This window comes from Callithrix jacchus, chromosome 15 (assembly GCF_049354715.1).
Source record: "Callithrix jacchus isolate 240 chromosome 15, calJac240_pri, whole genome shotgun sequence".
Classification (NCBI taxonomy): Eukaryota; Metazoa; Chordata; class Mammalia; order Primates; family Cebidae; genus Callithrix; species Callithrix jacchus.
Genome location: NC_133516.1, coordinates 44525238 through 44549607, shown reverse-complemented (window position 1 = coordinate 44549607; position 24370 = coordinate 44525238). Strand labels below are relative to the sequence as shown.

Here is a 24370-nt window from a genome sequence, read left to right as displayed (position 1 = left end):
CATTTCATGAAGGAAGATAGGTAATTAAACATGTTTACCTGATACTTGTATATTTTCAGTTAAGAGTATCATTGAAGGGATAAAAGGAGATGCAAAATGTGGTTAATGTTCAATGCTATGTGCTGCCTATCATGCCAGGTACTTTACATGTAATAATAGCAACAAGTTTAATATGGGCCAGGCACTATTTTATTTGTGTTTTACATATTAACACATTTAATTCTCATTTTAAAATATGTACTGCCCTGGACAACAGAGCAAGACCCTGTCTCTACAAAAAGTTTTAAAAATTATCGAGGCATAGTGGCACACACCTGTACTTCCAGTTACTTGGGGGGGCTAAGGCCAGAGGATGGCTTGAGCCTGGAAGTTCGAGACTACAGTGTATCATGAGCACCACTGCAGTCTGGCTTAGATAACAGAGCAAAGCCTTGCCTCTATTTAAAATAAAAGATTAAATACTGGGTACATTGACTCATGCCTACAATCCAGCACTTCTGGAGGCCAAAGTGGATGGGTTGCTTGAGTCCAGTTGAAGACCAGCCTGGGCAACACGGTGAAACCCCGTCTCTATTAAAAATACAAAAAAATTAGCTGGGCATGGTGGTGCGTGCCTGTAATCCCAGCTACTCAGGAGGCTGAGGCAGGAGAATTGCCTGAACCCGAGAGGTGGGGGTTGCGGTGAGCCGAGATTGCACCATTGCACTCCAGCCTGGGTAACAAGAGCAAAACTCTGTCTCAAAAAAAAAAAATAATAATAATAATAAATTAGCCAGGTGTGGTGGTATGCATCTGTAGTCCCAGCTACTCAGGAGGCTGAGGCTGGAGGTCACTTGAGCCTGGGAGGCAGAGGCTGCAGCGAGCTGTGATTATGTCACTGTACTCCAGCCTAGGTGACAGAGCAAGACTTTCTCAAAAAGAAATTAAACATTAAATAAATACTACTATCCCATTTTCTAAATGAGAACACTGAGGTACAGAGGTTAATTTGCCCAAAGTCACACAGCCACTAAGGGACAAAGAACCCATGCAGCCTGAGCACAGGTCTGTATACTGTGCTGCCTTTCATTATAGTATCATCTCATTTAATTTTTGCAACAATAATTGTTATTCTCATCTTACAGATGTGGACACAGAAGCAGAATGTGTTAGTGACTAGTCTGAGTTTGCACAGCCAGGAGGTAGGAGGGCAGGATGAGACCCACAGTGGTTTGTCCTGGGATGCACGTGAGGTGGGCTAGCCCAGTGTCCAGCCGCAGGGAACTGGTCCCTCTGTGGCCAACTCTCACTGTCTTTCCTGTCCCTTTTCTTGCTCAGGTGTTCCTGAAGAGCGACCGCGTGGCCCGCATGGTGCAGAGTGGAGGTTGTTCCGCCAATGACTCCAGGGAGGTCTTCAAGAAGCACATTGAGAAGAGGGTGCGCAGTCTGCCCGAGATTGACGGCCTCAGCAAGGAGACTGTGCTAAGCTCCTGGATGGCCAAGTTTGATGCCATCTACCGTGGGGAAGAGGACCCTCGGAAGCAGCAGGCCCGGATGACGGCCAGCGCGGCCTCTGAGCTGATTCTGAGCAAGGAGCAACTCTACGAGATGTTCCAGAACATTCTTGGAATCAAGAAATTCGAACATCAGCTCCTGTACAATGCCTGCCAGGTAAGGTGTTTCTCACCTGGGCCCAGAGCTGTGGGTAAGCAGAGCTACATTCCAACTTCCGTGAGATGCTTCTTGATTTTTTTTTTTTAGAAAAGATTAAAAGTTATATTTTATTATTATACTGGTAAAAAGTTGAATACAATTCAGGCTATATTATACTCATGCTTTTCTTCTGATTAAAACAAAAACTAAACCTTTTTTGTGAGTCCCTAAAAGTCTCAGGGCCCTAGGCACTGAGCTCATTGTGTCTAATGGGTTAGTTGGCCCTATGAATAAGGCCTGGTTTCCAAGTGTCAAAAGTGCTAAAAATCTAAAAAAATATATATATATATGGTTCTGCCTTTGGTGTTTGCCAGTTGAAGGGCTTGTGTTTCCTCAGCTGGGAAGACAACTGAACTTAGTACCTGCCTGTCAAGAATAATTATTTAAAATGGAAGCTTGCACAAGGCCCAATACCTGTATATTAGTCACATCATGAATTTCTGAGTGGTTCTGATGGGGAGAGCTGAGGCTCTGCCTGCATCCACCCCTAAATGGACCTATATTTCCTCTAGATGGAGGATTGAGGAAGTGAGGTATCCCCTATCTTGATATCTTACCTAACCTTAGCATTATATTCATTTATTCGACAAGTATTTATTATGTGCCTATATTGCAGTCTGAAATTCTTACTGAGTGTCACATAGGAGCAATTTAAAAACGCACATTCCTAGCCCTAGAGATTCTCAGTATTATGCAGCCTCAGAGCATAGCCCAGGAATCTGCATTTTAAATAAGGGCCTTCCTTCCTGATGATTATGTTGCCCTTCTACTTCGAAGAACTATCAGAGAGATTCATCTTTGCCTTATTTGCTAATATTCCCAGTGTATAAAATCTTGGCACACAGTGAATGCTCAGTAAATGTTTACTGAATTAATAAATGGATAATGGAAAATCATTTTAATTGGTAGATAGGGTCTTATCAACTATGACATATCACCCAGAATTTTCTGGATGTTTTAGTAAGAGTCTACTTAGTGTTTTTATAATATAACACATGCATTACATTCAAAGATATTTCTGGTATCAACTTTCATCTCATCCAACTTTAATTCAAAGCATTGATCACAAATCTGGAGATGAAGGGTTTCTGTGATGGGTCAAGAAGTATTCTGAAATTTCAAATCTCAATATAAAGCTAAATTTAATTGTTATTTTATTTAAAATATTACTATACCCCATCATGTAGTAGTTTTAAAATGGGATAAGCAGGTGGTGTTAGCCTCTACCACCACCATCACTTCCACCAGCGTGTCTACCACAAGAAGGTGTCATAGCGTCCGTATTGAAACTTATTAAGTAAGATTCAGAATGACAGAGAGACTCAAATGTTCCTAAACCTTCTCAGTACAAAATTATTCTAGGGATTAATTTTTCTTCGTGTTGCAACAGCTTATCATGAATATTTTCTGTGCTTGCTCACACCTCAGCATCATTGGAATGAATCCGTTGCTTTGCCATTTCTTGTCTTATCTCAGTGTTTTTGCACTTGTTGAATCAAGTGGTCAGACCATATTTTACTCTTTTCTCCTAAAAAGTGAATTAATCCAACTCTTGTTCAACATATTTTTTGTGTACAATAGAAAAAAGTATAATAATATAAAAAAATAATGTCTTCTCTCCCCAGAATAAAGATTGTACCCTTAGCCAAAAAAGAATTACAAGATAAGCCAGGCATGCTGGCTTATGCCTGTAATCTCAGCCCTTTGGGAGGCTGAGGCAGGTGAATTACCTGAGGTCAGGAGTTCAAGACCAGGCTGTCCAACATGGTAAAACCCTGTCTCTACTAAAAATAAAAAAATTAGCTGGGTGTGATGGTGGACACCTATAATCCCATCTACTCAGGAGACCGAGGCAGGAGAATCACTTGAACCCAAGATTGCGCCACTGCGCTTCAGCATGGGTGACAGAAAAAGACTCCATCTCAAAAAAATAAAATTACAAGATAAAGGGAAGTACTTCTTGGGATGGGGATACTTAAGACATTTAGTATTTTTCTCTCTATTCATACCTAAATCTGATTATTATTTCAGGGTTTCATATCAGTAGAAGTTAGGGCAAAAGAACATATGTAAGTAATTCACACATACAAAAATATACATGAATTCTAAATATATGGTTATTTGACTTCTATGTCTTTAGTAATTTAAATTTAGAAGTGTATTGGAAAACAAAAGCATTTTTAAAAAAAGAAAACCCTGGTTATGATAATATTTCACAACATATGATGCTCATATATGTTGAGCAATACACAACATATAATTCTGTATTGTCATTTCTATGACAATACAGAAATGACTATTCTCATAACTTACTGTGACAATAAATTCTTAATGCAGCTTTTCTGTAATCTGTTAGCAGCAAAACAAATCTTTTGACCTAGGAGCTCTACCTTTAGGAATTCATTACAAGTAGGTACTCAGATATGTGTGCAAGAGTGTTAAGTTCAAAGATGTTCATAGCAACCTTTTATATGATCATGAAAAAAATGGAAGCATGCTTACATCCCAACAGTAGAGGATTAATTAATTAGATTTTGATTTAACCATACAAGGGAATACTCTTTATCCAATAAAACAGTAATAAAAGAGTTTTTAATAAGAAAGCTTACCATGTGGGAAAATGTTTCTTAGATATTGCTAAGTGGAGAATCTGGCTATGAAGCACAATATGGAGGTATAGTCCCATTTCAATAGGGAAAAAACGATGGAAAAAGGTACTGGACAGCAAATAACAAAATGTTAACTGTGCTTATCTCTGTGTGTGTGTGTGTGTGTGTGTGTGAGAGAGAGAGAGAGAGAGAGAGAGAGAGGAAGAGAGAGTGAGTCCCACTCTGTGGGCAGGCTGGAATGGAATGCAGTGGCGCAATCTCAGCAACTGCAACCTCCACCTCCCTGGTTCAAGTGATTCTTCAGCCTCAACCTCCTGAGTAGTTGAGACTACAGGTGCATGCCACCATGCCCAGCTAATTTTTTTGTATTTTTAGGAGAGATAGGGTTCCACCATGTTGGCCAGGATGGTCTCGATCTCTTGACCTTGTGATCTGCTTGCCTCGGCCTCCCAAACTGTTGAGATTACAGGCATGAGCCACCATGTCCTGTCAACCATGCTTATCTTTAAAGGATAGGATTATGGTTGATTTTTATGACTTTCATTTGTGCTTTTTTTAATGTCTCCAAATTTTCTACCTTAAACACAGTTATCTTGTAAATGAGAACAAATACCAAAAGTCTCAACAAGGAAACCATCAGAACAATGAAATATGAAGAGAATAATCTTCTGAATTGTTTTTTAGACATCAGGAGTTAACATAACACCTTTATGATTTTTGCCATTTCCAAGTACTACCTGGATGATTATTTAATATTTCTTACTAAACCAACTCCCAAATTCACTTTTTTTTTTTTTAGATGAAGAGTCTCACTCTGTCATTCAGGCTGGAGTGCAGTGGCACAAGCTCAGCTCACTGCAAACTCCACCTCCCAAGTTCAAGTGATTCTCATGCCTTAGCCTCCTGAGTAGCTGAGATTACAGGCACATGCCACCATGCCCAGCTAATTTTTGTATTTTTAGTAGAGATGGGGTTTTGCCATGTTGGCCAGGCTGGTCTCAAACTCCTGACCTCAGGTGATCCACCCACCTTGGCCTCCCAAAGTGCTGGGATTACAGGCATCAGCCACTGTGCTCGGCCCCAAATTCACTTTTTAAGCCCCTCTTTATCTTCGGTAATGTACATAAAATCACAGCTTTGATATATTCTTTTTACAAAAAAAATAGTATGCATTAAAGTGAAACCTATCTATAAAAATAGAAACTTTTCATTGGCTGACCCTCTTAGATCATCTCACACCACAGTGATGCAGAAGGCATGGTGGCGGTAGCCGGTGTGCTGATGTACTGGTGGGACAGAGCTCTCTGACTCCATCCCTGAAAGTAGCCCCAGACTGACCACAGCAGCTTTCATATGAAGGCTGCAGAGGCAGGCAGCAAAGCAGAGATTCAATTTACCTCCCTCCTCTTTTTTTTGCTGGCAGGCTGTATGTACACAGGCAGCAAAGATAAAGTACCTGTCATGCCTTACCATCAGGTGTCAGACACTTACCATCAGGTGTCTGAAATTATAGATTTACTCTTTCTCGCAGACTACACTCTCAGCTCTGCAAAACTCTTATCAACTCACAGGAGTAAGAATTACAGAAATGATATCATATCACTTTCTTCCTCACTTGACTTAAATTGTTTCTTGTTTAATTTTGTATTTTCTGAACCATCTTCTCCTTACCAGACAAAGCAATTTCTAGGTGCTTCTCAAACCCAAAATGTGTTTAATGTTTTCCTTTTATGCATATCATATCCTAGGGGAAGCTATAATCTGATTTCTGCTGCTGCTTTGTGAAAGTTCTCATGCTCACTCTTGGTTCTGCCAGTAACTGCCATTTTTATCTCAAATGAGAAATGACATTTATCAAAGCGTGATTATATCAGTTACATATCGTTGTCTGTTGTAACATGAACCATGTCTATCAAAACATAGGAGAAAAACAAGAGAGTTTAACAAATGTCTCTGAATTTGCACACGGAGTTTTTTTAACATCTTTTTGTTTATTTGAGAATTAATGGATAAATCTTATAGAAGAAGTTCATACACATAATATCCAAAGTAAAATGACAACTCTTCTTATGAATCAGTGTTGTTTTATTTTTCATAGACCATTGGGAAGATGCAGTCAATTATGTAACTATTTGAGTTGAATTCTAAAGGTAACTCAAAAAAAGTCAGGTGGGCTGGGCACACAGCTCTATTCCAGCACTTTGGGAAGCCAAGGTGGGAGGGTTGTGTGAGTCCAAGAGTTTGAGAGCGGCCTAGGCCACATCTCTACAAAAAAAATCAAAAACTAGCTAGGGTGTACCCATAGTCCCAGCTACTCAGGAGGCTTAGGTGGGAGGATCACTTGAGCTCGGAGATCAGGGCTACAGTGAGCCATGATCTCACTGCTACACTCCAGCCTGGGTGACAGAGTGAGACCCTGTCTCAAAAAAAATTTTTAACTGAGAGAATTTGAGAATAGGTTTTATTATCTGAGAAATGAGGCTAAGGCAGACCTGATTTCCATCTTCATGAAATGCGAAGTTGACAGTGATGATGACGTCATGATATTTAAAAACATTTTCAGGAGGCAGAATCTCTCCCCTTTCCCTTTAGTGACTTTCAAATTTGGTATCAATTTTGATTCTCAGTTGCACCAGCTGTCTGCTACTTTCTACTCCTCTGCTTAACTTTATGAGTTATCTTTAACTACCTTACTCAAAAATGTGTGGATATTTTCCCTTGAAAAATACCTCAGAGGTGCATTTTAGGAGTAGGGTCTACATCTTCATCTATTTTTAAATGTAAATAGACTCTTCTTAGTGAAGCAATCCAGCTAATTTAATCCAGCTAAGCAATCCAGTGAAGAGATGTGATGAATATGAGCTAAGGATGTCAGTTGTATCTCGATGTTTCCATTCTGCTCTTTGAAAATGCCATTTCTGGCTGTTCTGTTGCTGATCACACTCTTCCCTTCTAAACTAAGTGCGGCATAACTCCAACCTTCTCCTTAGCCATTACATGTGCCCAGCTGGCAGCAGGGATAACATGCACACTCCAACTAATGGGACATGGCAATAATCTCTTCATTTATTCTCTCTGAATTTCTAGAGATTTTTCAGATAAGTCTGAAAGAAGAAAGAAATCGAGACACTTGATTTATATATAATCACCTTTGCATTTTTGTTATTGGATTCTGTATCATTATTGGACTGCTAATTTTCTTAACATTTAATTTCCTTTCCTTCCAACCATCATCAGCATGTGGTTATCTTATTATAGTACTGTCTTCCTTTAACTTGATGAGCACTTGGCAGCTTTTCAGATAGTTAGACTCTGAAGAGAAACCTCAAATTATCAGGCTTTCAACTGTGACCCAGATTGCAGGGTTGTATCCATACCTGATTACAGAGTTCTTAATATCCATTATAACTACATAGCTTTTTCCTGGTCCAGAAGTTTCTGGTAGGTCTGTTGACTGAACATTTGCTTTGGGGAAACAGACTCTATTTCTTCATCGCTTTTCTTGATCCTGTAAGAACAATATAGTTCTTTACGTGAATGGTCTTTCACTGAATATCTACAGAAGAAATGTTTTAAAATCTGGAGATGGGAAGTGGTGATGGAAGGCTAATTTTAAACACTTTTATTTAGAAATATACTTTCATCATTCATTCATTCAACAGATTTCAGCATCTACTGTGCACTAGGCCTCGCATATTGTATGCTGAGGATAGAGCCTAAACTTTCGTACTTTGTCTTAGAATGGCCCATGATGTGTTGTGACTAATCATTCTCCTTGTTCTACACACCTTTCAATGACTTTATAGTTGTCCTTCTTAAATTACTGCTTTTGTTCTCTTGGTTGTGTAACAAGTTATCACAAATTTAGCAGCTTTAAAGAATTCCCATTTATTATCTCATAGATTTTCTAGGTCAGAAGTCCAGGCATGACTTAACCAGGTCCTCTATTAAGAGTCTCACAAAGCTGGAATTAAGGTGCTGGCCAGGCTGTGTTTTCATCTGGAGGCTCAACAGGGAAGGATCCACTTCTAAGCTCCTTCCTGTTGTTGGCAAAACTCCTTTCCTTGCAGATGTAGACTCTCCAGATCCAGTAACAGGGGGAGAGAGAGTCTCTGGTGCATCAAATCTTTGATTTCTAGACCCACTATTAAAAGGATCACCTGGTTGGTCACAGTGGCTCATGCCTGAAGTCCCAACACTTTGGGAGGCTGAGGAGGATGTATTACTTGAGGCCAGAAGTTTGAGAACAGCCTGGGAAACATAGGGAGACTCAGTCTCTACCAAAAAAACTTCAAAATGAGCCAGGCATGGTGGCCTGTACCTGTGATTCCAGCTACTTGAGAGGCTAAGGTGGGAGAGTTACTTGAGACCAGGAGGTGAAGGCTGAAGTGAGCTGTGATCACACCCACCACTGCACTCCAGCCTGGCTGACAACCAATCAGTAAATCAGTGGATGGCTTGACTAAGTCAGGCCCATGAGATTAGTCTCCCTTTAGATTAATTTAGAGTCAACTGATTAAAAATTTTCAATCTGCAAAATGTCTTCATTCTTGTCATATACTATTGATTAGAAGCATATACTCTTGATAGAAGTTATATACTATTGCTTAGGTTCCTCCCACACTCAAGGGTGGAAATATAGTAGGGCAGAACTCAACGTGGGAGGCATCCTAAGCATTTTTGCCACATTGTCTTTCCCACATCCCACAGGCTTTCATAAGGCTGGCTCCTTCAGGTGTCATTTTAAATGTGACCTTTTTAGAGAAGTTCTCCCTTACCATTCTGCCTAAAATGGGCTCCTCAGTGTTTGCTTTTTTCCTTCCCAAAACAATATCCTGTTTATATAGCACTTAATGCAATCTGAAACTGCTTTGCACACTTCTTTTCTTTCTTACTATCTATCTCTTCTTCTAGATTTCATTAAGAGGAAGACTGATGCCTGTTGCATTTGCCACTATACAGCCAACACTTAGCACAATGTCTGGCACAAAATAGATGCACAATTAAATATTGGCTAACTCGGTAAATGTAGAGTCCAAGGCAGTTATGGCCTCAAGGGGCTTAAATGTTCACATTACACAAGGTGCATGTTTGGTCATTTTTTTTGGTTCAATAAAGTGCAGCAGTTTCACCAGTCTTCAGTATTCAGCCTAAATTCACCTGCCAGTACTCCTGTTTTATAACGTGGATATCACCTGAGGGTCACAGTAATCTTTCAGCATAAACTTTCCTTCTGACCACATTCAGTCTGTCTCTTCCATCATATGATTGGCCAAAGAGGGACAGAAATTAACCTAGACTTTTCAAAGTCATACACTGCCCCTAAAAGTATTAGATATTCAAGGCACTGCCAGTTTTAAATGACTTTGCTTGCCAGATGTACTTTTATTTCAGCCATCTTCAAATGTGAAAATAGATTAATATGTATATACTGGCCAGGTGTAGTGGCGCACATGTGCAATGCCAGAACTTTGGGAGCCTGAGGAGTGTGGTTCACATGAGGCTAGGAGTTCAGGACCAGCCTGGGCAACATTGCTAAATGCTATCTCTACAGAACAAAATATAAAATAATTTCACTGGGCATGGTGGCTCACACCTGTGGTCCCAGTTACTTGGGAGCCTGGGATGGGAGGATTACTTGAGCCTGGGAAGTCGAGGCTGCAGTGAGTTGTAATTATGCCGCTGCACTCCAGCCTGGGTGACGGAGCAAGACTCTCCCTGTCTTGAAACACAACAACAAAAAAGATGCATATACTCAGTTACTAGGGACAAATTTAGAGGTATTAAATATGTGATTGGCACGGGGACAAGGAGCAATATTTAATTTCCCAGAGCAACAATTTTCTGAAGACCCCATCATGGTTTTTCTTCTCTATCACTCATTTCTAGAACACATGGCCAGATATTTCTGATTGCACCTGCTGTTACCAAGATGCTAACAGCAATGGAAAGTGGAAATTGAGAGACAGTGGGTATTCTGCATCTAAGGAGCTGGGAATTGGGCATTTTCTATGCAGCCTTCAAAACCGTTAAAGACATTTCAGCAATCTCTTTCCTTTGTTGCCGAAATGGAATCATAAATATGCTTGTTTATCAAAGTCTTTTCATATGCATTGAACTGCAAAATTGTAATCAGAGACGTTAAAGAGGTGTAGTTTTAGAAAACATACATACGAAAATAATATTTTCTGATTTTTTTCTACCTTTTGCCAAATGACAAAACCTATAAGCCATCTATCACAGCCTTGCAAATAGAGATATTTTACCAGCCTTTGGACACGTTTTGCCAGTCCAGATTCCCCATACTAGTGATCTGAATTTTTCAAGCAGCCTTTTTGCTTCCTCAGTGATTCAGACCTAAATTAGCAGAAGCTTGAGTAATGGAGTATAGTGTGTTGATTAAATTTTGTTGTTAACCCTTTGTGTTTCAATCCTCTTTGAAAATATGAATAAAATACACTAATTCCTTTTCCTTGTTGGCTAGTGAATGATTCCACATCATTCTTTTAGAGTGAACTCTTAGTGGAGGCTTCATAATCTATGTTCTGACCTCCAGTTTGGACATCAATTATACCTACCAAGTATTAAGTACTTACTATGTGCCAGACAGTAAGCCTAATACTTTATATGCATCATCATATTTAATCCTCATAACAAGCCTTTAAAGCAGACATTTTTACCACATTTTAATAAAGAAGCTAAAAGTCGGGGGGATTAGACAACCTTTTCAAGGTCAAGCAGCTGGTCGGCAACAAAGCTTAGATTTGAACTCAGGATTTCAAGACTTCAAAGCAAGTTCCTAAGTAGCCATCTTTTCCATAAAGAAGATTTTGGAGATTAAGTAGAACGTTTATTGATCCTGTCTACACTTTAGGAAGGTGTTAGATATGTGTGTATTTTGCTAAGTCTTTTATGAATCTCTTTTATTTGGTCTGCTCTTTTTTCCCCCTAAAATTTGTTGGAGGAAAAGAAAGCTTAGTTGAAGACTCAGTTCTGTATACTGGCTACACATTATTTTAATGGACACATCTATTCAGTAGCAACTGCTTAGGTTTGTTTCCTTTGCTCATTTAGGTTCTACTCATAGCAATCCAAGTGTTTCCTGATATAATTTTTAAAAACGTAGTTAACAAAGCCCTGCAGTCTTCAGAGAGTTGTTGGAAGATAGGGAATTCTCATTTTTCTTATCTTGTCATTGCTTATGCACGATCTGGCCAATTGGGTGACCTGAAAACTGTAGCTATTTCATGTTGTTTCTTAGCTGGGCCAAATTTTTAAAAAGTTATTCTTTGGAGGAAGAACATACCCACAAAAGCAAGCATAAAATTCCAAATTACAAAGCTTCTCAGTTAATAAATAAACTAGGAGTTAGTAAATATTTTAGGCTTTGTGAACCTCATGATCTTTGCAACAACTACTTAATTATGTCATTGTAGTGAGAGCAGCCACATATAATATGTAAGGTGTATGGGCATGGCTGTGTCCTAGGTAAGCTTTATTTACAAAAACAGGCAACTGGCATATTAACCCAACGGCTGCAGTTTGTTAACCCCTGAATTAAATAATTATCACATCATAACAGTAATAATTATTTACTTTCAAAAAATTATTCCATGGATGTAAGATCTTACCATTTCCACCCAAAAGCTTTCCTTTTTCTCCACAACCTTGCCAACATCTGTTATTTTTTGACTTTTTGTTAATAGCCATTCTGACTCATGTGAGATGGTATCTCATTGTGGTTTTGATTTGTGTTTCTCTAATGATCAGTGATGTTGAGTTCTTTTTCATATGATTGTTGGCTGCATGTATGTCTTCTTTTGAGAAGCATTCATGTCCTTTGCCTACTTTTTAATGGGGTTGTTTGTTTCTTATAAATTTGTTTAAGTTCCTTAAAGATGCAGGATATTAGACCTTTGCCAGATGCATAGTTCGCAAAAATTCTCCCCATTCTTTAGGTTGTATGTTGATAGCTTATTTTGCCGTGCAGAAGCCCTTTAGTTTTATTAGATCCCATTTGTCAATTTTTGCTTTTGTTGCAGTTGCTTTTGGTGTCTTCATCATGAAATCATTGCCCATGCCTATGTCCTGAATGGTATTGTCTAGGTTTTTATAGTTTTGAGGTTTACATTTAAGTCTTTAATCCATCTTGAGTTAATTTTTGTATTTGATGTAACATAAGTATCCAGTTTCAATCTTCTGCATATGACTAGCCAGTTATCCCAGCACCATTTGTTAAATAAGGAATCCTTTCCCCATTGCTGTGCTTTTTGTCAGATTTGTGGAAGATCAGATATTTGTAGGTGTACAGTCTTATTTCTGGTTCTCTATTCTGTTGCATTGGTCTTTATGTCTGTTTTTCTAAAAGTACCATGCTGTTTTGATACTGTAGCCCTGTAGTATAGTTTGAAGTCAGGTAAAATAATGCCTCTAGCTTTGTTTTTTGTTCCCCCCCCGCCCCCCCGCTTAGGATTTCCTTGGCTATTCAGGCTCTTTTTACATTCCATATGAATTTTTACATAGTTTTTTTCTTGTTCTGTGAAAAATCTCAATGATACTTTAATAGGAATAGCATTGAATCTATAAATTGCTGTGGGCAGTATGGCCATTTTAACAATATTGATTCTTTCTATCCATGAGCATTGAATGTTTTTCCATTTGTGTCATCTCTGATTTGTTGGAGTAGTGGTTTGTGGTTCTTCCTGTAGAGAGATTTTACCTCCCTAGTTAGCTGTATTCCTGGGTATTTTATTCTTTTTGTGGCAGTTGTGAATGGGAGTTCTTTCCTGATTTGACTGTCACCTTCACTGTTGTTGCTGTTTAGGAACACTAGTGATTTTTGCACATTAATTTTTGTATCCTGAGAGTTTGTTGAAGTTGTTTATCAGCTTAAGAAACTTCTAGGCTGAGATGACAGGGGATTTTTGGGCTACGACTATGGGGATTTTTAGATATTGCATTATGCCATCTGCAAACAGGGATAGTTTGACTACCTGTCTTCCTATTTGGATTCTCTTTTTTTTTTTTTTTTTTTCCTTTCTCTTACTTCCAGTACTGTGTTTAACAGAAATGGTGAGGGAGGGAATCCTTGTCTTGTACCAGTTTTCAAGAGGAATGCTTCCAGCTTTTGCCTATTCAGTATGATATTGGCTGTTGATTTGTCATAGATTGCTCTTATTATTTTGAGGTATGTTCCTTCAATACCTAGTTTGCTGTGAGTTTTTGATATGAATGGATGTTGATTTTTATTAAAAGCCTTTTCTGCATTTATTGAGATAATCATGCAGTTTTTGCCTTTAGTTCTGTTTATGTAATGAATCACATTTATTGACTTGCATATGTTGAACCAACCTTGCCTCCCAGTGATAAAGACTACTTGATCATGATGGATTCGCTTTTCGATGTGTTGCTGGACTCAGTTTGCCAGTATTTTGCTGAGGATTTTGCATCAATGTTCATCAAGAAAATTGTCCTAAAGTTTTCTTTTTTTGCTATGTCTCTGCCAGGTTTTGGTATCAAGATGATGCTGGCCTTATAGAATCAGACAGGAGTTCCTTCTCCTCAATTTCTTGGAATAGTTTCAGTAGGAATGGTACCAGCTCTTCCTTGTACAGCTGGGATAGTACCCACTTAATAAGGTGGTTGGTGATAGTTATTATTAGCTACCATTAATCAGATTTTCACATCTTAAGACTGTTCCTTTCTGATAAATAATGAAGTACAGGGTAGGCTGGTTCTCTGGAATCAGTTATTGAAACAATTAAATTGTGCCAGGGAACAACCTGAGAAAGTGCCTTCAAGAAGTATACAATGCAATTTGGAGGAACAAAATCCATCCACGATACATTCTAACTGTTAAAAAATCAATATGTAAAACAGTAGACAATTGTAATATATAGTGGCAGTGTGAATGTGGGCTTAGCTCTTTATTATCTATGTAACCTTTAGCAAGTTAATTAACTTTTCTATACAACAGATATTAATAACTACCAGATAGAAATAAGGTATGTAAGAGCCCATCACATTATAGGAACTCAGTAAATGACAGCCTGGGTTGGTAATGGTAGTTAGTGGCATGGTGATGGGGGCAGTAAGGGTGATAAAACAGTGGTATAAGTTTCAACAGCTGGAGCGTTTTAGAGATATCAGATAACAATGGGGTTTGATTGGTCAGCTGCTTCTTCACAGAGGCGGTACAAGGTGAGCTAGGTTTGAATGATGAAGTAATTGTTTAGGCTGAATAAAGAGAGATGATCTGAGATATCTGGTATCTTCTTTTACCCAATGATAGAACAGAGTAGAGACAAAATTGTATCATAAGTGTAATGTGGTTGATTGGAATAATTGCCTCAATTCTTTGCTACCCTCTGTTAAAATTAAATACACTACCATGGCTCATGGGGCATTAAGTGAGCTTCTCCACCCCTTGACTTTGGTCCCAGCCATCATGCTTGCTTTGTCAATGGGCTATCAGCAGACTAAATAAGCAGAAGTCTTGAGATGTGCTTGTGTACATGGTTTTGCTGTCATTGCACTTTGGGATTCTTCCAAGAGAAGACCAGGCACCAGGCAGGTGTTACCCCTCTAGCCTGGGCCTCTGCATGTTACACATGAAACAAATCTAACTGAACCCACAGCCTGGAGCCAAGCCCAGCTACGCCATCTCTAAAGCAGCTCACAGGCTAAAACCTACAGCCATGCCCAGTCTAGGCCAACAGAATGACAATTAGCTTACAGACCCATGAACATGGCAATAAACATATGTTAGTATAAGTCACCAATTTCAAGGATGGTTTCTTACCCAGCATTATTGTGTTAATAGCTTATGAACACAAACAGCATTTAAAATAAATTATGAGTAGTAGATGACTAGTAAAATACAGGTATAACTATAGTGGGGTTCAAGTGTTAGCTACCAACTTCCCTTTACTGTGGCAACTGTAAATTCCTAATTTGGAATTTCTTCCTTTGTCTCTTTCATTCTCTGTCTTCAACTTGAATTGTCCACTTTTCTGAACTCTACTGGTGTGCTTGCTTCCTGGCATCAATGCTGATATGCTAGCTTTAAAAGACTGCCTCTGTAAAATTGGAAGGGAGAAGATAGGTTGGCTGAGGTAAAGGAACTCAAGCTAGATGGAGTTCCTCATTATCCCAGATTAAGGGTAGAATCTGAGTAGATGTTGGAACTGGACAAAAGATAAGAAGTCTGAAATCCTTATTTATAGGGAGGTCAAAAATACTTAACAAGGATCGTTAGAAAGCTGCAAAGCCCTTGCCTTTATAAGGGATTTTTAATTTTACTGTTGTGATAATACCTGTACAGGTCAGCTGTTGCTGCATAACAAACAATCATTAAACTCAATTGCTTAAAACAATAAACATTCGTTATTGCTCACAAGCCTACAAATGAGATGGGTAGTTCTTATGGTCTTGGTTGGGCTCACTCACTGAGTTCGTTGCGTATGTTGTCAGCTGTGGGTTTGGTAGGAAGCTTTGTTCTATTTGAAGACCAGATGACTATAGATTGATCTAGGATAACTTCAGTTGGAATGATTCCACACTCTAGATTTTTTCACATGGTCATGAGACAGGGTTCTAAGTAAAAGCGTGGAAGAGTACAAGACCCCTGGAAGTGTTGGTTCAGAACTGTCATACTGTTGCTTCCACTGTATTCTACTGGCAAAGGAAGTTACAAGGTCAGCCAAGATTCAAGGGGAAGACAAAGAGACTCCATCTCTTGATGGGAGGAGCTGCAAGTTCACATTGAAAATGGTGTGGTTACAATCAGAGTGAACGATTGTGGCCACTTTTGAATCCACCATAGTTCCTCAAATTATTGTTATTGTTGACATGCCCTGGCATACAATTGTTTAAAGCCAATATATGCCCAACTTATTTTACCAATTTCTTTTAGTAAACAGGCAATGTTTTGTTATAAAATAACGTTTTCTATTGCTAGAGTAAATAAAACCACTACATATAGCATGGGATTAAGACCTGAAGGTAATTGACCTCTCCTAATGAAAAAGAAATCAATTTATTTTATTTTATTTTATTTTTTGAGATGGAGTTTGACTCTTGTTGCCCAGGCTGGTGCAATCTCCACTCACTGCAACCTCTGCCTCCCAGGTTCAAGTGAGATTCTCCTACTTCAGCCTCCCAAGTAGCTGGGATTACAGGTGCCCACCACCATGCCCAGCTAATTCTTGTGTGTTTTCAGTAGAGACAGGGTTTCACCATTTTGACCAGGCTGGTCTCAATTTCCTGACCTCAGGTGATCGACCTGCCTTGCCCTCCCAAAATGCTGGGATTACAAATTACAAATGAGGTGGGTAGTTCTTATGGTCTTGGCTGGGCTCACTTAGTAGTTTATTGTGTTTGTTGTCAGCTGTGGGTTTGGTGGGAACCCACCACACAAGGCATCGATTGTTTTTAATGTGGAAGTATTTTTGTTCTTTAGAAATTATTAGCAACTGTAGAAAGATAAGTTCAGTAATGTTTCTAATTGGCAGTTTTGAGAGTCATTACCTTGTTATATCAAATGCTTTTCAGAGAAAGTAACATATTTTCTCTCTGATCCTTTTGTCATCAAGAAATACTAGCTACTTCATTATGTCACTCTGAAATGGGCAGGCACTGTTTTTTCCATCTTAAAATACTGTCTTGATTACAATAAAATCAGAAAAACCTCATATAAAAGTGAGGTGAAAGTGAAGGGTGTGTCAGACTAGATGCATCATTAATGATAAAACAACATTCAATTGTGCATTTATTCAATGTGAGTTGAGTGCCTATCATACACCAGACACTATGTACTGTCTATCAAACACCAGGAACTGAGGATATAGCAACAAATCTAACAGATGAGATTTCTGCTCTCACAAAACTGATATTGAATGGGCAAAACAAGAAAAAAAAAAGGTATACCATGTCATAAAAAGATATGGGCTATAAAGAAAAACATCAGAATGAGGGGACAGAGGATAATGGTGGCATTTGAGATTATGTAGACAGAGAATTCTCTGTAGCGTTTGTGATCCTTCTGCAGAGGCCTGATAGAAATGAAGGAACAGCCTGGGGAAGATCATACCTAGAAAAGGAAGTGCTTTTGATGAAACAAAGCAATGAGCTTGGTTCAAAGAATACCAAGACATAAGATCAGTGTGGATGGAGCACAAAGACCAAGCAGAAACGTAAAGGAAGTACATTTGGACGACTGGGCTGGGGACACACAGTACATCTTAGGTAATAGCTCAGAGCTTTGATTTACTCCAAGGATTATGAGAATCTCTTAGGCATTTGTGAGTGAGAGACTGACAGATCTGATTTGCTCAGTGGCAGGAAAGACAAGAACATCATCAGTGTCCATAGACTCTTGATATGACTTTTTCGTTTATGTTTTTTTTTTCTTTTTTCTTTTTTTCTTTAAAAGACAGGGTCTCACTCTGTCGCCCAGGCCAGATTGCAGTGGTGCAACCTCTACCTCCTGGGCTCAGCAGTCCTCCTGCCTCAGCTCCTGAGTAGCTGAGACTACAGGCATGTGCCACCACATATGGCTACTATGTTTTTGTTTTTAATTATTGTCGAGAGTGGGTGGCACTATGTTGCCTAGACTGGTCTCAAACTCCTGACCTCAAGTGATCTTCCCACCTTGGCCTCCTATACTACTGACTTATTTTCTTAGATTTTTTAAGTTTAATAAATCTGTTGTTTGGAGACAGAATTGTTTGCCATGGTTTTTGGATTTCTGCAACTTGTGCAGATATGAAGAATATAGTAAGAAATCCACTAGAAAGAAATAAGGACTTCTTTTCATATTCCAGCGTTGTTTCCCCACTCTTTCTGTCTAAATCAGCCTAATTCTTTTAAAGAAATAAACAACATAAAGGTAGCAATTTAATTTTTCCTATATAACGACTAAACACTTTCCTTAGGTTTATTCTAAGTATTTGTTTCTTTCATGGAATAAGATAGAAAATTGCAGAATTCATGGATCAAAAATGTTTATGCAAGAAATTATAAAAATGCTTATTCAAAAATTTGCCTATAAGGATAATTGCCTGCAAACTGTCCCAGATGATTATATGTCCAAGATTTGCTCTGTAGATGTCTTTCCCATAAATGGTCTTTTAAATAATATGTTCATGTTGTTAATTCTTTATGAACTTACTGGAATGAACTCTGTTTTTTTTTTGTTTTTTTTTTTTTTTTAACACTGGTAGGTTGTATTCTTTTTTTTTTTTTTTTTAATTTTTTATTTGATTATAGGTTTTGGGGTACATGAGCAGAGCATGCGAGACAGTTGCGTAGGTACACACATGGCAGTGTGCTTTGCTTTTCTTCTCCCCTTCACCCACATTTGGCATTTCTCCCCAGGCTATCCCTCCCCACCTCCCCCTCCCACTGGCCCTCCCCTTTTCCCCCCAATAGACCCCAGTGTTTAGTACTCCCCTTTCTGTGTCCATGTGTTCTCATTTTTCATCACCCACCTATGAGTGAGAATATGCGGTGTTTCATTTTCTGTTCTTGTGTCAGTTTGCTGAGGATGATGTTCTCCAGATTCATCCATGTCCCTACAAACGACACGAACTCATCATTTCTGATTGCTGCATAATATTCCATGGTGTATATGTGCCACATTTTCCCAATCCAGTCTATTATCAATGGGCATTTGGGTTGATTCCAGGTCTTTGCTATTGTAAACAGTGCTGCAATGAACATTCGTGTACATGTGTCCTTATAGTAGAACGATTTATAGTCTTTTGGATATATACCCAGTAATGGGATTGCTGGGTCAAATGGAATTTCTATTTCTAAGGCCTTGAGGAATCGCCACACTGTCTTCCACAATGGTTGAACTAATTTACACTCCCACCAACAGTGTAAAAGTGTTCCTTTTTCTCCACATCCTCTCCAGCATCTGTTGTCTCCAGATTTTTTAATGATCGCCATTCTAACTGGCGTGAGATGGTATCTCAATGTGGTTTTGATTTGCATCTCTCTGATGACCAGTGACGATGAGCATTTTTTCATATGATTGTTGGCCTCGTATATGTCTTCTTTCGTAAAGTATCTGTTCATATCCTTTGCCCACTTTTGAATGGGCTTGTTTGTTTTTTTCCTGTAAATCTGCTTGAGTTCTTTGTAAATTCTGGATATCAGCCCTTTGTCAGATGGGTAGACTGCGAAAATTTTTTCCCATTCTGTTGGTTGCCGATCCACTCTAGTGACTGTTTCTTTTGCCGTGCAGAAGCTGTGGAGTTTCATTAGGTCCCATTTGTCTATTTTGGCTTTTGTTGCCAATGCTTTTGGTGTTTTGTTCATGAAGTCCTTGCCTACTCCTATGTCCTGGATAGTTTTGCCTAGATTTCCTTCTAGGGTTTTTATGGTGCCAGGTCTTATGTTTAAGTCTTTAATCCATCTGGAGTTAATTTTAGTGTAAGGTGTCAGGAAGGGGTCCAGTTTCTGCTTTCTGCACATGGCTAGCCAGTTTTCCCAACACCATTTGTTAAACATGGAATCCTTGCCCCATTGCTTGTTTTTGTCAGGTTTATCAAAGATTGTATAGTTGTATGTATGTTGTGTTGCCTCCGGTGCCTCTGTTTTGTTCCATTGGTCTATATCTCTGTTTTGGTACCAGTACCATGCTGTTTTGATTACTGTAGCCTTGTAGTATAGTTTGAAATCCGGTAGTGTGATACCCCCGCTGTGTTCTTTTTGCTTAGAATTGACTTGGCTATGCGGGCTCTCTTTTGGTTCCATATGAAGTTCATGGTGGTTTTTTCCAGTTCTGTGAAGAAAGTCAATGGTAGCTTGATGGGGATAGCGTTGATTCTGTAAATTACTTTGGGCAGTATAGCCATTTTCACGATATTAATTCTTCCTAACCATGAACATGGAATGTTTCTCCATCTGTTTGTGTCCTCTCTGATTTCGTTGAGCAGTGGTTTGTAGTTCTCCTTGAAGAGGTCCCTTACGTTCCTTGTGAGTTGTATTCCAAGGTATTTTATTCTTTTTGTAGAAATTGCGAATGGCAGTTCGCTCTTGATTTGGCTTTCTTTAAGTCTGTTATTGGTGTAGACGAATGCTTGTGATTTTTGCACATTGATTTTATATCCTGAGACTTTGCTGAAGTTGTTTATCAGTTTCAGGAGTTTTTGGGCTGAGGCAATGGGGTCTTCTAGGTATACTATCATGTCGTCTGCAAATAGAGACAATTTGGCTTCCACCTTTCCTATTTGAATACCCTTTATTTCTTTTTCTTGCCTGATTGCTCTGGCTAGAACTTCCAGTACTATATTGAATAGGAGTGGTGAGAGAGGGCATCCTTGTCTAGTGCCAGATTTCAAAGGGAATGCTTCCAGTTTTTGCCCATTCAGTATGATATTGGCTGTTGGTTTGTCGTAAATAGCTTTTATTACTTTGAGATACGTTCCATCGATACCGAGTTTATTGAGGGTTTTTAGCATAAAGGGCTGTTGAATTTTGTCAAATGCCTTCTCTGCGTCAATTGAGATAATCATGTGGTTTTTGTTTTTGGTTCTGTTTATGTGGTGAATTACATTGATAGACTTGCGTATGTTGAACCAGCCTTGCATCCCCGGGATGAATCCTACTTGATCATGATGAATAAGTTTTTTGATTTGCTGTTGCAATCGGCTTACCAATATTTTATTGAAGATTTTTGCATCTATGTTCATCATGGATATTGGCCTGAAGTTTTCTTTTCTCGTTGGGTCTCTGCTGGGTTTTGGTATCAGGATGATGTTGGTCTCATAAAATGATTTGGGAAGGATTCCCTCTTTTTGGATTGTTTGAAATAGTTTTAGAAGGAATGGTACCAGCTCCTCCTTGTGTGTCTGGTAGAATTCGGCTGTGAACCCATCTGGACCTGGGCTTTTTTTGTGAGGTAGGCTCTTAATTGCTGCCTCGACTTCAGACCTTGTTATTGGTCTATTCATAGTTTCAGCTTCCTCCTGGTTTAGGCTTGGGAGGACACAGGAGTCCAGGAATTTATCCATTTCTTCCAGGTTTACTAGTTTATGCGCATATGGTTGTTTGTAATATTCTCTGATGACGGTTTGAATTTCTGTGGAATCTGTGGTGATTTCCCCTTTATCATTTTTTATTGCATCTATTTGGTTGTTCTCTCTCTTTTTTTTAATCAATCTGGCTAGTGGTCTGTCTATTTTGTTGATCTTTTCAAAAAACCAGCTCTTGGGTTTATTGATTTTTTGAAGGGTTTTTTGTGTCTCAATCTCCTTCAGCTCAGCTCTGATCTTAGTAATTTCTTGTCTTCTGCTGGGTTTTGAGTTTTTTTGATCTTGCTCCTCTAGCTCTTTCAATTTTGACGATAGGGTGTCAATTTTGGATCTCTCCATTCTCCTCATATGGGCACTTATTGCTATATACTTTCCTCTAGAGACTGCTTTAAATGTGTCCCAGAGGTTCTGGCACGTTGTGTCTTCGTTCTCATTGGTTTCGAAGAACTTCTTTATTTCTGCCTTCATTTCGTTGTTTACCCAGTCAACATTCAAGAGCCAGTTGTTCAGTTTCCATGAAGCTGTGCGGTTCTGGGTCGGTTTCTGAATTCTGAGTTCTAACTTGATTGCACTATGGTCTGAGAGGCTGTTTGTTATGATTTCAGTTGTTTTGCATTTGTTGAGCAGTGCTTTACTTCCAATTATGTGGTCAATTTTAGAGTAGGTGTGATGTGGTGCTGAGAAGAATGTGTATTCTGTGGATTTGGGGTGGAGAGTTCTGTAAATGTCCACCAGGTTTGCTTGCTCCAGGTCTGAGTTCAAGCCCTGGATATCCTTGTTGATTTTCTGTCTGGTTGATCTGTCTAGTATTGACAGTGGAGTGTTAAAGTCTCCCACTATTATTGTGTGGGAGTCTAAGTCCTTTTGTAAGTCATTAAGAACTTGCCTTATGTATCTGGGTGCTCCTGTGTTGGGTCCATATATGTTTAGGATCGTTAGCTCTTCTTGTTGTATCGATCCTTTTACCATTATGTAATGGCCTTCTTTGTCTCTTTTGATCTTTGTTGCTTTAAAGTCTATTTTATCAGAGATGAGAATTGCAACTCCTGCTTTTTTTTGCTTTCCATTAGCTTGGTAAATCTTCCTCCATCCCTTTATTTTGAGCCTTTGTGTATCCTTGCATGTGAGATGGGTTTCCTGGATACAGCACACTGATGGGTTTTGGATTTTTATCCAATTTGCCAGTCTGTGTCTTTTGATTGGTGCATTTAGTCCATTTACATTTAGGGTTAATATTGTTATGTGTGAATTTGATACTGCCATTTTGATTCTAAGTGGCTGTTTTGCCTGTTAGTTGTTGTAGATTCTTCATTATGTTGAAGCTCTTTAGCATTCAGTGTGATTTTGGAATGGCTGGTACTGGTTGATCCTTTCTATGTGTAGTGCCTCTTTTAGGAGCTCTTGTAAAGCAGGCCTGGTGGTGACAAAATCTCTGAGTACTTGCTTGTTCACAAAGGATTTTATTCTTCCTTCACTTCTGAAGCTCAGTTTGGCTGGATATGAAATTCTGGGTTGAAAGTTCTTTTCTTTAAGAATGTTGAATATTGGCCCCCGCTCTATTCTGGCTTGTAGTGTTTCTGCCGAGAGATCTGCTGTGAGTCTGATGGGCTTCCCTTTGTGGGTGACCCGACCTTTCTCTCTGGCTGCCCTTAGTATTCTCTCCTTTATTTCAACCCTGTTGAATCTGACGATTATGTGCCTTGGGGTTGCTCTTCTTGCGGAATATCTTTGTGGTGTTCTCTGTATTTCCTGCAATTGAGTGTTGGCTTGTCTTGCTAGGTGGGGGAAATTTTCCTGGATGATGTCCTGAAGAGTATTTTCCAGCTTGGATTCATTCTCTTCGTCCCCTTCTGGTACACCTATCAAACGTAGGTTAGGTCTTTTCACATAGTCCCACATTTCTTGGAGACTTTGTTCATTCCTTTTTGCGCTTTTTTCTCTGATCTTGGTTTCTCGTTTTATTTCATTGAGTTGGTCTTCGACTTCAGATATTCTTTCTTCTGCTTGGTCAATTCGGCTATTGAAACTTGTGTTTGCTTCGCGAAGTTCTCGTATTGTGTTTTTCAGCTCCTTTAATTTATTCATATTCCTCTCTAAGGTATCCATTCTTGTTATCATTTCCTCGAATCTTTTTTCAAATCTTTTTTCAAGGTTCTTAGTTTCTTTGCATTGATTTAATACATGATCTTTTAGCTCACAAAAGTTTCTCATTATCCATCTTCTGAAGTCTAATTCCGTCATTTTGTCACAGTCATTCTCCGTCCAGCTTTGCTCCCTTGCTGGTGAGGAGTTTTGGCCCTTTCTAGGATGCGAGGTGTTCTGGTTTTGGGTGTTTTCCTCCTTTTTGCGCTGGTTTCTTCCCATCTTTGTGGATTTGTCCACTGGTCGTCTGCGTAGTTGCTGACTTTTCCTTTGGGTCTCGTTTGCGGATTCAACGAGAAGAGCTCCAATCCTGGGTTGTTCTCACAGCGCCATCTTGAGTCCTCCGACTGTATTCTTCAGTGAACACTCACTATTCTGAACTCTGTTTTAAAATTTGTTTAAAAAATAAGGTTTTGTGGAAATGGTATTAGGTTGTGCAGTATCTTTCTCTTCATGCTAATTTAGATTTTATACCAAGTTAGGCAATTGGCATTATTTTATTTGGTCTTCACAGCTCCCCAACAAGGCAAGGAGGATATCTTCCTATTTCCCCTTAATGATGAGGAAAATGACATCTGGACAGGTGAAGGACTGACTCAAGGTCACACAGATGTCCTTAGAACTTGAACCCAACATGTCAAACTCCACATATGAATCTTTGCAGTCTTGCAGTGCTTCCCATGCCTCATCTTGAAAACTGATTCCCCCTTATGGTAATCGAGGAGAACAGTTATATCAGTTAGATACCACTGGACCAGCTGACTGTATTATAATAGTTGGGTGTAGTCTAAACTGCTGTAAACTAAGAGACCCAAAGACCTTTTTCTTCTGTGATGTAAAAGTCTGAGCTAGTAGTTCTTCAATTTCATTGCAGCCATCATCTCC

The 24370-nt window shown here is 39.1% G+C and overlaps 1 protein-coding gene across 26 annotated transcripts in view; it reads left to right on the top strand.

The window, feature by feature from the left end:
- Nucleotides 1-24370, top strand: part of CADPS (calcium dependent secretion activator) — a 481539-nt gene that overhangs the window by 123856 nt on the left and 333313 nt on the right. For all 26 annotated transcript variants that reach the window (XM_035276026.3, XM_078351389.1, XM_078351390.1 and 23 more), the window contains exon 3: nucleotides 1318-1650. In XM_035276026.3, coding sequence (XP_035131917.1) covers nucleotides 1318-1650 — 333 coding nt within the window. The remainder of the gene's footprint in view (nucleotides 1-1317; nucleotides 1651-24370) is intronic.